Source organism: Rhinopithecus roxellana, chromosome 8, assembly GCF_007565055.1.
Source record: "Rhinopithecus roxellana isolate Shanxi Qingling chromosome 8, ASM756505v1, whole genome shotgun sequence".
In the NCBI taxonomy this organism is placed as follows: Eukaryota; Metazoa; Chordata; class Mammalia; order Primates; family Cercopithecidae; genus Rhinopithecus; species Rhinopithecus roxellana.
Window position 1 is genome coordinate 40903403 of NC_044556.1, and position 15429 is coordinate 40918831.

General features: G+C 47.4%; 1 protein-coding gene across 3 annotated transcripts in view; it reads right to left on the reverse strand.

Annotated features, from left to right (window-relative positions):
* LOC104664917 (polyamine-modulated factor 1) overlaps nt 1–15365 on the reverse strand; it is a 32067-nt gene extending 16702 nt beyond the window's left edge. The window contains exon 1 of one of the 3 annotated variants that reach the window (XM_030935607.1): nt 15090–15285. In XM_030935607.1, the coding sequence (XP_030791467.1) occupies nt 15090–15250 (161 nt within the window). In that variant the 5' untranslated portion in view covers nt 15251–15285. Of the gene's footprint in view, nt 1–15089 lie in introns of all 3 variants that reach the window. The other 2 variants (XM_010366601.2, XM_010366602.2) reach the window with 2 other exon arrangements.
* Between the last annotated feature and the right edge of the window lie 64 nt (nt 15366–15429).

A 15429-nucleotide genomic window follows, 5' to 3' on the forward strand; every position in this document is an offset into this window, starting at 1 on the left:
TAGTAGGCACCTGTAATCCCAGCTACTCAGGAGACTGAGCCAAAATCGTGCCACTGCACTCCAGCCTGGGCAACAGAGCAAGACTGTCAAAATAAATAGAATAGAATAGAATAGAATAGAGTAAAACAAAGAAAAGTAAAATAAAATAAAATAAAATAAATTTAAAAGAAGTTTTAAATTTCGGCTCACTGCAACCTCTGCCTCCCAGGTTCAAGCAATTCTCGTGGCTCAGCCTTCCAAGTAGCTGGGATTACAGGTGCCTACCACCACACCCAGCTAATTTTTGTATTTTTAGTAAAGACAGGGTTTCACCATGTTGCCCAGGCTGGTCTTGAACTCCCAATCTCAGGTGATCCACCCACCTCGGCTTCCCAAAGTGCTGGGATTACAGGCGTAAGCCATTGAGCCTGGCCAAAAAAATTTTTTAAATTCTTGTCTATTTGCCCCAAGTGTCAAATTTTATCTTCTTACAAATGATAATATCCTTGTGGACAGGGATGCCTTCTGCAATGCTGCTGGGATCTCCAGGGTGCCCACAACCATGTTAGATGCACAGCAGCATGTAAGACACTCTGTAGACTGGGTGACTGGGACTAAGGTAAGGCCTGGGCTGCCCACCCTGGACCCCAGGATCCCAGGACCTGAAAAGCTTGGGAAGAGGAGTCCTCCCTCAGGAGCCTCCTTTGCAACCTCTCTGTCAAGGCCCCTCTTCACCCCCTGATGGGATGGTCTCTTGGCCCTGGCATCCAAGAGTACGTAAGAGGTCACCTAGCTACCCAGTGCATACTGGGTAACTTTATTGGTTCTCTGGACAGACTGCCTGTCATTTTCCCTGGGTTCAAATCCTATCTCTACCACTCATCAGCTGGTGACCTCGGACAACTTCTTTACCTCTATAAGCCTCAGTTTCCTCCTCTGTCAAATGGGGATAATAACTATCTAGGTCTCACAAAATTACTGTGCAGATTAAGTGAGGTAAAATATACAAAGTCCTCAGTATGGTGCCCAGCACATTGAAATGCTTCATGTTAGCTACAATTATTCTTACTAATCTCAAAATAACAGTCCTCACTGCCCTTCAGAAGTACCGAAGTCAGTAACTTGGCTTCCCAGAGATGGAAAGTCTCCTCCCCGGTGGAAGAGAGGTGCTAGTGAATGAGGCTTGTGTGCAATTGCATGTGCAGAAACCAACCCAGCAGGAGTAAGAACCAGCTGTTAGGATTTGTCCCCACCAGACAGAAAAGGCCAAATTGTGGCCCCAAAAAGGCTAAATTTATCAGAAATGAAAGTAACTTTTAAAAACCACATTTACTGAGTTTCAAAACTGAGATGATGATATTAACTGATTTTAACCTGTTATTTTTTCTCGGGAGGCCAAGGCAGGAGGATCACTTGTGCCGAGGAGTTTGACATCAGCCTGGGCAACATGATGAGACCCTGTCTCCACAAAAAAAATTTTTAAATAAAAATAAAAAAATTAGCTGGGCACAGTGGCTCACGCCTGTGATCCCAGTGCTTTGGGAGGCCGAAGTGGGGGGGATCACTTGAGGTCAGGAGCTCGAGACCAGCCTGGCCAACATGGTGAAACCCCATCTCTACTAAAAATACAAAAATTAACCAGGTGTGGTGGTACATGCCTATAATCTCAGCTACTTGGCATGCTGAGGCAGAAGAATCGCTTGAACTCGGGAGGTGGAGATTGCAGTGAGCAGAGATCATGCTGCTGCACTCCAGCCTGGGCGACAGAGTGAGACCTCACCTTAAAAAAATAACAAATAAATATTTAAAATATTTATTTAAAAAATATTTAAATAAATTTGACTTCAGAATATTTAAGCACAGAATCAGGCTCTGGTCATTTGCCAATCTGTTGGTTTACATATGCAGATAAATTGTGCAGGACAGCATGGAAAGACAAAAGAGGGTAACACAGTATCACGGTGTACACAGTGCTAAGAGAGCCAAAAAAGGAGCCAGGACTTGCCTTCTTTCCCTGTGGTAACCGCCCAACTGAAGGCCTGTTTCACAGGTTGTCCACCAGAGGGCAGGTGGGGACCAGCACTTCCGTCCCAATGAAGGAGTGGAGAGCAGGGAAGGCTGAGAACAAAACAAATAGAAGCTGGGGACGCAAAGGCAGAATGGTACAATGGACTTTGCAGACTCGGGTCGAGGGTGGGGGTGAGGGATAAAAGACTACACATTGGGTACAGTGTACACTGCTCGGATGATGGGTGCATCAAAATCTCAGAAATCACCACTAAAGAACTTATCCATGTAACCAAACACCACTTGTTCCCCAAAAAACGACTGAAATTTAAAAAATTAAAAGGCCAGGCGCGGTGGCTCACACCTGTAATCCCAACACTTTGGGAGGCCGAGGCGGGCGGATCACAAGGTCAGGAGATCGAGACCACGGTGAAACCCCGTCTCTACTAAAAGTACAAAAAATTAGCCAGGCGCGGTGGCGGCGCCTGTAGTCCCAGCTGCTGGAGAGGCTGAGGCAGGAGAATGGCGGGAACCCGGGAGGTGGAGCTTGCAGTGAGCCGAGATCGCGCCACTGCACTCCAGCCAGGGGGACAGAACAAGACTATCTCAAAAGAAAAAAAAAAAAAAGCTGAGGACTGGAGTGACAGAAATTCTTGCTCTTCATCCCCTATTCACTATACAGCTGTCCATTTCATTAAGAAATGTTTCTCATCTGGGCGTGGTAGCTCATGCCTGTAATCTCAGTACTTTGGGAGGCTGAGTTGGGCAGATCACCTGAGATCAGGAGTTCGAGACCAGCCTGGCCAACATGGCAAAACCCCATCCCTACTAAAAATACAAAAATTAGCAAGGAGCAGTGGCAGGCGCCTGTAATCCCAGCTACTCAGGAGGCTGAGGCAGGAGAATCGCTTTAACCTAGGAGGTGGAGGTTGCAGTGAGCCAAGATCGCACCACTGCACTCCAGCCTGGGCGACAGAGCAAGACTTTGACTCAAAAAGGAAAAAAAAAAAAATTATCCATTCAGTCTTTTTCTCTCTCCACTTTCTGGTCCTGTGTACACTGGGAAGCCCCAGGACTGAGAAAGGGAGAGGAGGAAAGAAGAAAGGGATAAATGTTTCTTAATGAAGTAAAAGGAAAGTCTCCAGGCCAGTGATTCAAGATGAATGGTTGTATTAAAAGGTTATCCTTTAAAAATTAGTCTTCTGACAGGTACAAAGTTACAATTAGATAGGAGGAATAGGTTCTGGTGTTGTACAGTAGAGTGACTACGGTTAACAGTAAAATATTACATATTACCAAATAGAAGAGAGGCTTTTGAAGGGTCTCACCACAAGAAATGATAAATCCATGAGATTACATGCTAATTACCCTGATTGGATCATTACATAACATAGATATGTACCCTATAAATATGTACAATTACAATGTGTCAATTAAAAATACTTAAAATCAATCCTAATTATATCTTTAGGTTATTTGGTCTCTTGGACTAACTTAACCTTTCATTGTTTAGCTTCTTCCTTTGAAAACTGCTGGAAAACTTCAAAAATCTGAAATTGGGATACTTTTCCTGAGAAAGATGGAAAAAACTTTGTGGTTTGATATTAGCATGAAGATAAAAAATACCAGCAGGATAACTGTATTCATTTAATAGACACTTACTGAGCACCGACCAGATACCAGGCCAAGCTTGGTGGTACAAACCCAAAGACGAGACAGTACAATTCCTGCTGTCAAAGGGATTGCTGATCAGCCTTCAGGAAAATGAGCATGAAAGAGCATGGGGTCTTAGCAGGGGCTCAGGAAAGGCTCCCTAGAGGAAGCAATGTCAGAGAGAGAAGCAGGAGCTGGCCACAGGATAGGAGAAGAGCAGCATGGAGTAAGCTCAGGGAGTGTAGCTGAAGGGTGGGGGGTGTGTGTGTGTGCATGAGCACCTATCTGCATGTGTGTGAAGATGCAGTAATAACAGGAAACTGAGAACCTATTACTGCCAGGCCCTGGTCTATGCACTCTACATAACTCATTGAATCCTTACTATGAATGACCTTATGAGGGGGGATTCTATTATCATCACCCTCATTTTTCAGATGAGGAAGTTGAGGCAGAGAGAAGCTTGCCCAGGGTCACACAACCAGCATATGATGGAGCCAGTTAGGACGCAAGCCAGGCCATCTGGCCGTGTTGGCTTCCACGCAGGGCCAAAGAGTCTGGAGTGTGGATGTATCATGACCAGAGGAGCTAGAAAAGGGACTGAAGCAGAGATGTGATATGAACAGATCTACACCTTAGGATGCGCACTCAGCTGCTGTGTGAGGGTGGATTCAGGAAGCACAGCTGAGACAATGGCAGCCCAGAGCAAGGCAGAAACAGTGGGGACAGAAAGAGGTGGATGGTCTGGAAACATACGGAGGGAAAGTATGAGCATGCCAGCCCTGGAGCCACACACCACAGTTTGATGACTCATGCCCACCCTTCAGAAACAAATCACCACCAGTAGCAGGCATCACCTGCACATTCAAAGAGGGTGAGATATTTCCAGGGCATTTACAGTCAGAACAGTTTATATATTAAACCACTCTTTTTCCTGTGACGAACTATTTCCTATGAACACCAACAGTCTTTGGCACTAGTTTAAAACTCTGAGTTCATTACAAATGCAATTCGCTTTCTCCCTCTTTTCTTGGTCACTGCCAGATGTAGACTTTAAGTCACTTTATGCATCTTACCCTGTGCGGCATATCCTAGGTCAGAAGACTGGACCACAAGGACATCTCTAAGTATGGCATCTAAGAACTCAAGAACTGTCTCCAGACACGGTGGCTCACGCCTATAATCCCAGCACTTTGGGAGGCTGAGGCGGGTGGATCATCTGAGGTCAGGAGTTTGAGACCAGCCTGGCTAACATGGTGAAACCCGGTCTCTACTAAAAATACCAAAATTAGTTGGGCGTGGTGGCGGGTGCCTGTAATCCCAGCTAATCAGGAGGCTGAGGCAGGAGAATCACTTGAACCCAGGAGGCGGAGGATGCAGTGAGCAGAGATTGCACCACTGCACTCCAGCCTGGGTGACAGAGTGGGACTCCATCTCAAAAAAAAAAAGGCCAGGTGCAGCAGCTCACGCCTGTAATCCCAGAACTTTGGGAGGGTGAGGCAGGCGGATCACAAGGTCAGGAGTTAGAGACCGACCTGGCCAATATGGCGAAACCCCGTCTCTAATAAAAATACAAAAATTAGCTGGGCATGGCGGTGTGCCACTGTAGTCCCAGCTACTCTGGAGGCTGAGGCAGGAGAATTGCTTGAACCCGGGAGATGGAGGTTGCAGTGAGCCAAAAGCGCGCCACTGCACTCCAGCCTGGGTGACACAGCAAGACTCCATCTCAAACAAAACAAAACAAAACTGTCAAACACCTCTTGCTCCCTTAGCCCCCACAAACCAACACATGCGGCACAGTTGCCAGGGTGCTGGAAGCACCTGTAGCAGACCCAGCTTCTCTCTGAATAGTACTAACTGGTCCTCAATCTGAGCCCCACTAACGATGCCTCTAACCAACTGCCTCTCTTGGTGGGTCGTGGTTTGTAACAAAACACAAAAAGGAAGCACCCCTGTCTGCTTGCTTTAGCTCAACAGGAGAAGAGTTTTCAGATGGCTCAGGAGGCCATGGGGACAGAAAAGAACCCTTCATTTCCAGAGACCAAGGCAGAGGTTACAAAGGGTAGGCTCCAACAGGGCCATGTTTCTCTGCTCTGAAGCCTGAGAAAGAACATATTGGGGAGTCTTTCCCTCGGCCAAGATAATGAAAGAAAGACAGCTTAAAGGAAGACAGCAGGGTGTGAATCCACGGGATCCGAAGCCCACCGTGGCCAATCATCTTTCAGTCTTTTCAGGTGCATCATATAATGTACCCTCTCACTCAAACTGACATTTATGTGGAAAATATGCTGAATTGTGGGGAATATCTATCTATTCGTTATCCTTTTGGATAATGAACATGTGAATAAACTCACATTAACTATGGTCAGACTCCTGTCCCAGGTGTAAGTACTTCATTCTTGGGACTGAGGACTTTAAAGGCTTTTAACTTAATGGCTTGGGACTGGAGAAAAGTCAAGTATTTGCATACATCTTAAAAGTCTGTATTTGGCTAGGAGCAGTGGCTCACGCCTATAGTCCCAGAACTTTGGGAGACCGTGGCGGGCGGATCACCTGAGGTCAAGAGTTTGAGACCAGCCTGACCAACATGGAGAAACCCCATCTCTACTGAAAATACAAAATTAGCCGGGTGTGGTGGTGCATGCCTGTAATCCTGGCTACTCGGGAGGCTGAGGCATGATAATCGCTTGAACCTGAGAGGTGGAGGTTGCGGTGAGCCGAGATCACGTCACTGCATTCCAGTCTGGGTAATGAGAGCAAAACTCATCTCAAAAAAAAAAAAAAAAAAATCTGTATTCATATATGACACTTACTGAGCCCTTTCTCTGTGGAAACCAGCTGAGAGTAAGCTCCTATTTAATCAAACGAGGAGAAGGATGTTCTAGTGAGGAGAAGCAGCAGTGGGAAGACAAGGTGGCAGGGGTGAAGGCAGGGGGCAGTACTCAGTGCAGAAGAGCTTCCGTGCCCATGTGTGTGTCTGCACTGGCACTCAGGTGTGCATGCACTGTATCCCCACGGCCCTGACTTGGGGCTGGTGAGATGGGAAGGAATGGCCTTGCACGCCGTGCTAAGGAGCTGCATTAATTCTGGAAGCAACCCTGAACCAAATAAACATTTTAAGCAGGAGAAGGGGATCAAATCTGAGCTGTAGACTGGAGGGAGGACACAAGACTGAAGCTTGGCCAGTTTGGAGGCAGGTGCAAGAGCCCAGTGAGAGACAGTCAGGGCCTGAATTCAGACAGTGTCAGCAAGGATGGAAGGGAGGAGTCAGAGGCTAGAGAGGCTGGAGTCAACAGGGGTGGGCAGCTGAATGGAAGTGAAAGTGATGGATGTGCCAACGAGGACTCTCAAATCTTTAGCCTAGAGAATGGATAGTGGTGATTCCTTCAACCAAATCAGGGATCACAGGAAGGAAAGAGGTGGAAAAGAAATCCTGTGCCCATGCTGCGGTGACGATTCTGTGGGACATCAAGTGGAGATTTGTAGTAGTAGACTATTGGAGATAGAGGTCTGAAACTCAGGGGAGATACTGCTTGGGATTCTCCATTTATCTAAAACTATGTACTGAATGTCTCCTGTATGCCAGGCACCGTGATGAGTAAAGAATAGAGAATGATGAACAAGACAGGCAAGATTCTGCCCTCAAGGACTTGAGGTTTTATGTAGGGGAGACTGACCACAAATAAGTAAACAAGCAGACAACAGAACAGCAGACTGCAATACGTGCTATGAAGGAATAAATGGTGTCTATCACGACAAATAACCAGGGGAGCAAGGCGGCCTTACAGAGGGTCAGGGAAGAGATGGAGGAAGACCATTCTTGGCAGAGCAAAGAGCAAGTACAGATGCCAAGGCAGGAAAGCACTTGAAGTTCCAGGCAATGAGGAGGTCAGTATGGCTGAGTATGAGTGCAGCGGGGCACAAGAGGTAGGCAGGGCCTGGAAGCCCTGGTGAGGAGCAATGGACAGTCACCAAAGGCTTTCAGTAGCAGTGAGACATCAGATGGGAGGAGCGGGTGAAAGTAAGGAGAGGGCAACGTTCACATGTTTAAAGGATAGGAGAAGAAGAGCCTGGGAAGGAGCAGCTAGTCAGGTAAACGGGCAGAGAATGATGTCAGAAGCCAAGGGAGAAATCCGAAGAACAGAGGAGTGGTTAACAATGTCAAAGGCTACAAGGAAAGCAAGTATGTTAATATTTTAAAAATATAAGGCCGGGCGCGGTGGCTCAAGCCTGTAATCCCAGCACTTTGGGAGGCCGAGACGGGCAGATCACGAGGTCAGGAGATGGAGACCATCCTGGCTAACACGGTGAAACCCCGTCTCTACTAAAAAATATGAAAAACTAGCCGGGCGAGGTGGCGGGCGCCTGTAGTCCCAGCTACTTGGGAGGCTGAGGCAGGAGAATGGCGTGAACCCGGGAGGCGGAGCTTGCAGTGAGCCGAGATCGCGCCACTGCACTCCAACCTGGGCGACAGAGCGAGACTCTGTCTCAAAAAAAAATAAAAAAATAAAATAAAATAAAAAATATATATATATATCCAGCTGGGTGCAGTGGCTCACACCTGTAATCCCAGCCCTTTGGGAGGCTGAGGCAGGTGGATCACCTGACGTTAGGAGTTCAAGATCAGCCTGGCTAACATGGTGAAACCCCATCTCTACTAAAAATATAAAAATTAGCTGGGCATGATGGTGGGCACCTATAATCCCAGCTACTCAGGAGGCTAAGGAGAATTGTTTGAACCCAGGAGGTGGAGGTTGCCGTGAGCCGAGATCACGCCACTGCACTCCAGTCTGAGCAACAAGAGTGAAACTCCGTCTGAAAAAAAATAAAATACACACACACACACACACATGCACACATATATATGTACATATCTCCAAAGTATTTAGCAACAAAGAGGTGATTAATAACGCTGAAAGGGGTAGTTGTAAAGGAAGGGTGGCGGAAAGCCCCAAGATGAGGAAAACTTGGAGATGGGCCGGGCGCAGTGGTTCACACCTGTAATATCAGCCCTTTAGGAGGCTGAGGCGGGAGGATTGGGAAGTTGGATCCTAGAAGTTGGAGACCAGCCTCGGCAATGCAGTAAGACCCCATTTATACAAAAAAATTAAAACAAAAATATTAAAAAATTAGCCAGGTGAGGTGGTACATGCCCGTAGTCTCAGCTACTCAGGAGGCTGAGGCAGGAGGATCACTTGCACCCAAGAGTTCAAGACCAGCATGGGCAACATTTCAAAACCCCATTTCTACAAAAAATACAAAAATTAGCTGGGTGTGGTACTGTGTTCCTACAGTCCCAGCTACTCGGGAGGCTGAGGTGGAAGGATCACCTGAGTTGAGGAGGTGGAGGTTGCAGTGAGCTGTGATCGTGCCACTGCACTCCGGTCTGGGCTACAGAGCTGAACCCAGTCTCAAAGAGAAAAATAAAATTAGCTGAGTGTGGTGATATACACCTGCAGTCCCAGCTACTTGGGAGGCTATGCTGGGAGGATCACTTGAGCCCAGGAGGTTTAGACTACAGTGAGCCATGATTGTGCCACTGTACTCCAAACTGGGCAACAGAGCAAAACCCTGTCTCTAAATAAATAAAGAGAAAAGATGGGACTTGCTGGACCAAACATAAGGTTTCCTACAAGGGTCTGGTTTTAAGAACCCACATGCGCTGGCAGAGACAGGCAGATTGGTGGGGCAGGAGAAAGACTCAGGGACATAGTGGGCCCAGAGCTGGCCATTTGGTAAGGTGGCTCCATCAAGCAATGGAGATGAGCTGTGTAGTTGATGGTATTTGGGAAAGTCAGAAAAATAAGGCTGGCTTGAGACGATCACTTTATACCTTAATTCAGCCAGAAGAAAGATTTAAAGAGTGAAACGATGAAACAGCTAACAGAAGAAAACACTGGAGATTATCTTTGTGACCTAGATGTGGGCATAGTCTTCTTCATAAAAAAGACCCCAAGGGTCAGGCATGGTGGCTCACGCCTGTAATCCCAGCACTTTAGGAGGCTGAGGCGTGCAGATCACCTGAGGTCAGGAGTTTGAGACCAGCCTGCCCAAAATGGTGAAACCTCGGTCTCTACTAAAAATATAAAAATTAGCTAAGCATGGTGGTAGGCACCTGTAGTCCCAGCTACTTGGGAGGCTGAGGCATGATAATTGCTTGAACCTGCGAGGAGAAGGCTACAGTGAGCCAAGATCACACCACTGCACTCCAGCCTGGGTGACAGAGTGAGACTCCATCTCAAAAAAAATAATAAAAATAAAAAAACAAACAAGACCCCAAAAGCACAAATCATAAGGTGAAAAAAAATGAATGGAAGTAATTACATGAAAATTAGGATTAAAAAAATAAATGGATTAGGCAATATCTGTTTTTTGTTGTTGTTGTTTTTTGAGATGGAGTCTCGCTCTGTCACCCAGGTTGGAAGGCAGTGGCACAATCTCAGCTCACTGCAATCTCCGCCTCCCAGGGTAAAGCAATTCTCCTGCCTCAGCCTCCCCAGTAGCTGGGACTACAGGTGCACGCCACCATGCCCAGCTAATTTTTTTGTATTTTTAGTAGAGATGGGGTTTTACCATGTTGGCCAAGATGGTCTCAATCTCTTGACCTTGTGATCCGCCCACCTCAGCCTCCCAAAGTGCTGGTGATTACAAGCGTGAGCCACCTCGCCTGGCCTGTATCTGGCATTTTTTAAATGGCTCTTTGAGTTAGTCAACAGGCTGAGAAAAGGAGTCAGGAGGATCCATACAGCTTATAAAGAGTCTGCAGGGATAACTGCATTTCTCTTCTGTGTCATCCTCTTAGGGGAAAATGGAAACAGTTAAAATGTGTGCTGCTTTTTAATTGAAGACTTCCGTTCCTCAAAGGACACCATCAACAAAGTTACCACCCAATAGGCAGATAAGATATCTCCTTCTATACTAGCAACTCTGCCTGCAAATCAACAAGATAAAAAACTCCATTTTTTTTTTCTTTTTTGAGACGGAGTCTTGCTCTGTCACCCTGGCTGAAGTGCAGTGGCCGGATCTCAGCTCACTGCAAGCTCTGCCTCCCAGGTTTACGCCATTCTCCTGCCTCAGCCTCCCGAGTAGCTGGGACTACAGGCGCCCACTACCTCGCCCGGCTAGTTTTTTTGTATTTTTAGTAGAGACGGGGTTTCACCATGTTAGCCAGGATGGTCTCGATCTCCTGACCTCGTGATCCGCCCGTCTCGGCCTCCCAAAGTGCTGGGATTACAGGCTTGAGCCACCGCGCCCGGCCAAAAAACTCCATTTTTAAAAAGGTCTGAAAATCAAAGGCTGGAGGAAATGCGCAGACAGTTCTCAGAAGAGGAAGCCGAAATGACTAAGACATGAAGAAATGCCCAAATCTACCAGGAATCAGGGACACACAAATTAAAACAAGATACCCCTTTCACACTTGGCAGAATGACAAATATTAGAATAGTAAAAACCCAGTGATGGTGAGGAGGTGGGCGACAAGAACAGCTTTTCTGGAAAGTAATCTGATGGAACACAGGTAGGTATAAACTCTGGGATCTAGTGATCCCTCTCCCAGTTATATGTCTCAGAGAAATTCTAGCACTAGCTCCTGAGGAAATGTACAAGGATATTCACCCTGGAATAATTTATGGATGAGGAGCTGATAGGAAATGGGTAAGTGGTGGATGCATATCAAGGACTGACAGGCAGCACTAAGAAGCTATGAACCATGTGCACTTTTAGAACATGGTTAGATCTTTTTTTTTTTTTTTTGAGGTGGAGACTCGCTCTGTTGCCCAGGCTGGAGTGCAATGGTGCAATCTCAGCTCACTGCAACCTCCCCGCCTCCCAGGTTAAGTGATTCTCCTGCCTCAGCCTCCCAAACAGCTGAGATTACTGGTGGGCGTCATGACACCCGGCTAGTTTTTGTATTTTTAGTAGAAATGGGGTTTCACCATGTTGGCTAGGCTGGTCTCGAATTCCTGACCTCAAGTGATTCACCCACCTCGGCCTCCCAAAGTGCTGGGATTACAAGCATGAGCCACCACGCCAGGCCTGACAAGGTTAGATCTGAAAACAATGTTGTTGAGTAAAAAATGGCATATGTAGCACAATATCATTCATATAAATTTAAAACATAGACAAAAATATAACATATTTTACAAGGATGCATCAAATGCCACTTCCTTACCCTCCTCCTCACCCTGACTCCTCTTCCCCATTGCTCTCTATTCCTTTACACTGATTTTATTTTATTTTATTTATTTTTTTGAGACAGAGTCTCACTCTGCTGCCCAGGCTAAAGTGCAATGGCGCGATCTCGGCTCACTGCAACCTCCGCTTACCAGGTTCAAGCGATTTTCCTGCTTCAGCCTCCCAAGTAGCAGGGATTACAGGCATGCGCCACTAGGCCCGACTAATTTTTGTATTTGTAGTAGAGATGGGGTTTCACTATGTTGGCCAGGCTGGTCTCGCTTCTGACTTCAAGTGATCCACCCACCTCCGCCTCTCAAAGTGCTGGGATTACAGGTGTGAGCCACTGTGCCAGGCTCAATTTTATTTTTTTTTAAGGGTACTATAATGTCTACTCCATGAAGATTGGAACCTTGTCCATCTTGATCACTGACTTATCTCCAACAACCAGAACAAACCCTGGGACACTGTCAACGGTCAATAAATATTTGTGTTATAAATAAGTGGCCGAGGCGGGCAGATCACCTGAGGTCAGGAGTTCAAGACCAGCCTAGCCAACATGGCAAAACCCCATCTCTACTAAAAATATGAAAATTAGCTGGGCGTAGTGGTGCATGCCTGTAAACCCAGCCACTCGGGAGGCTGAGGCAGGAGAACTGCTTGAACCCGAGAGGTGGAGGTTGCAGTGAGCCGAGATCATGCCATCACACTCCAGCCTGAACAACAGAGCAAGACCCTGTCTCAAAAATAAATAAGTAAATAAATAAATAAATAAATGGGCCGGGCACTGTGGCTCATGCCTGTAATCCCAGCATTCTGGGAGGCTGAGGTGGGAGGATCACTTGAGCCTCAGAGTTTGAGACCAGCTTGGGCAACACAGCAAGACCTCATCTCTAAAAGAAATATAAGTAAATAAATAAATGGGGGACATATAACTAAGAGAAAGTAGGGGCTGTGAGAGGGGAGACAAGGGCAAGAATGAGTAGGGAAAAATAAATACAACAAGGGAGGGACTGTGCCAGAACATATGATGATGACGTGCCATGATTGGTTCATAAAAGTGATTACAAATTATTTTATCAAATTCATTATTATGGCAAACTAGGCCCTGCATGATAAGGCTGTCACCTGCCTCTCCAGCCTCATTTCATTTTACTCTGATCACTATGCTGTAGCCAAGGAGGTCTCTGCCAGTTCCTGTAATATCTGATCACCTCAGGGACTTTGCACAGGCTGCCCCCTTTGCCTATACACTCTTTCTGTAATTCTTCAAAAAGGTGGTTCCGGCTAGGTGCGGTGGCTCATGCCTGTAATCCCAGCACTTTGGGAGGCAGACATGAGTGGATCGCTTGAGTTCAAGAGTTTGAGACCAGCCTGGCCAACATGGTGAAACCCTGTGTTTGCTAAAAATACAAAAATTAGCTGGCTGTGGTAGCAGGCACTGGGAGGCTGAGGGAGAATTACTTGAACCCCGGGAGGTGGAGGCTGCAGTGAGCTGAGATGGAGCCACTGCACTCCAGCCTGGGAAACAGAGCTAGACGCTGCCTCAAAATAACAATAACAATAATAATCATCATCATCATTATCTGGTTCTTTCTCATCCTTCAAGTTTCAGCTGAAATGTCACTTCTCAGAAGGGGCGTCGCAACCAAACTATCCAGTGGTATCATTACCTGTTCATATCTCTTTTTTTTTTCTTTTTTAGAGGCAGGGTCTTGCAATGTCACCTAGGCTGGAGTGCAGTGGGGCTATTATAACTCACTGAAGCCTCAAACTTCCAGGCTCAAATGATCCTGTTGCCTCAGCCTCCCAAAACACTGGGATTACAGGCATGAGTCACTATCCCTGGCCTTATCATCTTACCAGGCTATGCAATGATGTTGTTGGTGTCTCTACCCATTGAATGCAAGCTCCAAAAAGACAAGAGACCTTGTCTGCCTCATGGTATCCCCAGCACCTGACACAGAAAAGGCACTCAAATATTTGATGAGTCATGAGTGAAAAGAGAGATCATTAATTATGTGTAGGAAAGGTAAAGTGCTGAACCCAGGAGGAATGGACTGGGAATAAATGAGAGTCCTGATGAAGCCAAAGAACAGAGAAGTGGGGATAGAGAGGGCTAGAGGAGGAGAGGCCTGTGGTCAGGACTCCGAACTCTCGGAAGCATTTCAACACTGATGTGCAGGGGTGGTGGGATCATGGGCAAAACTCTTGAATCATATACACTGTATAAAAGTCAATGCCGGGCGCGGTGGCTCACGCCTGTAATCCTGGTACTTTGGGAGGCCGAGGCGGGTGGATCACAAGGTCAGGAGTTCGAGACCAGCCTGGCCAACATGGTGAAACTCTGTCTCTACCAGTAAAGATACAAAAACTTGGCAGGGCGTGGTGGTGGGCGCCTGTAATCCCAGCTACTTGGGAGGCTGAGGCAGGGGAATAATTTGAACCCGGGAGGCGGAGGTTGCAATGAGCCGAGACCGCACCATTGCACTCCAGGCTGGGCGACAGGGCGAGACTCCGTCTCAAAAAATAAAAATAAATAAAATAAAAGTCGAGGCAGGAAAAATGTTTCTTTTCATGGTAACACATTTAGTCCTGGCAATCTCCCAGTGAAGAAGATATTCTCATAATAGCTAACAAATATTTCTATGTGGCAAGTCTTGTCCTAGGCGCCTTAGGTGTATTTACTCATTTAATTCTCAAAACGACCCTATGAGAAAGGTACTATTGTTGCCATTTGACTGATAAGGAGCCGAATAGGGACAGGGGGCTTACGTCTTGCTCATATAGTGGTGGGCCGCGACTTAAACCCTGATCTGTAGACGGGCGCGGTAGCCCGAGCCTGTAGTCCCGGCTACTTGGGAAGCTGGGGCGGGAAGATCGCTTGAGCCCAGGAGGTCGAGACGGCAGTGATCACACCACTGCACTCCAGCCTGGGCGACAGCGCAAGGCCCTATCTCAAAGATTAAAAAAAAAAAAAAAAAAAAAAAAAAACCCTGCTCTAATTTGCAATGGCTGTCTCTCTCCTCCCAGCCACCTGAAGCTTTAGTGAAAACGGGGCTTCCTGGAGGAAAGAGTACCTAGCTATCCCCCGCTACAGATTATCGGTGCGTGAATACCCTGATTCCTCCGGCTCAGAATTTGACTGGGTCGCCTGGTCCGACTGCCCCGCCCCCGCCGTGGACCTACGTGACCGCGCGCCGGCCTGCGACCGTCCTGATCTCGCGGGATTTGAGCTTCGGTGCGGACAAACCCTCCCACCGCGGCTCCCTCCACTTTACCTGCCGGCGGCGACCAGCTTCTGAAGAAAAGTGTCCACCATGGTGTCGAGGAGCTTCACCCTCGAAATGGTAGTGCCGGGTGGCACAGACTCTGGAGACGACCCCTCATGCCTTTTTTCCTCACAGCCGCCGCCTAGATTGGCGCTGCTTGCTTCGGCCATGTTGAAGTTGAACCGCCAAATCTAACTGGCCCGGCCTCCCCGCCCGCCGGAGTTACCGATTGGCCGCTCCCACGACGGGCGCCTCCGATTGGAAGCGGTAGAACGTCTGTCACCGAGCAGGACGGGGGCGGGAAAGTCATCGGAGGCTGAGTGTCGCAGAAAGGGGAGGCTTTGCGCGG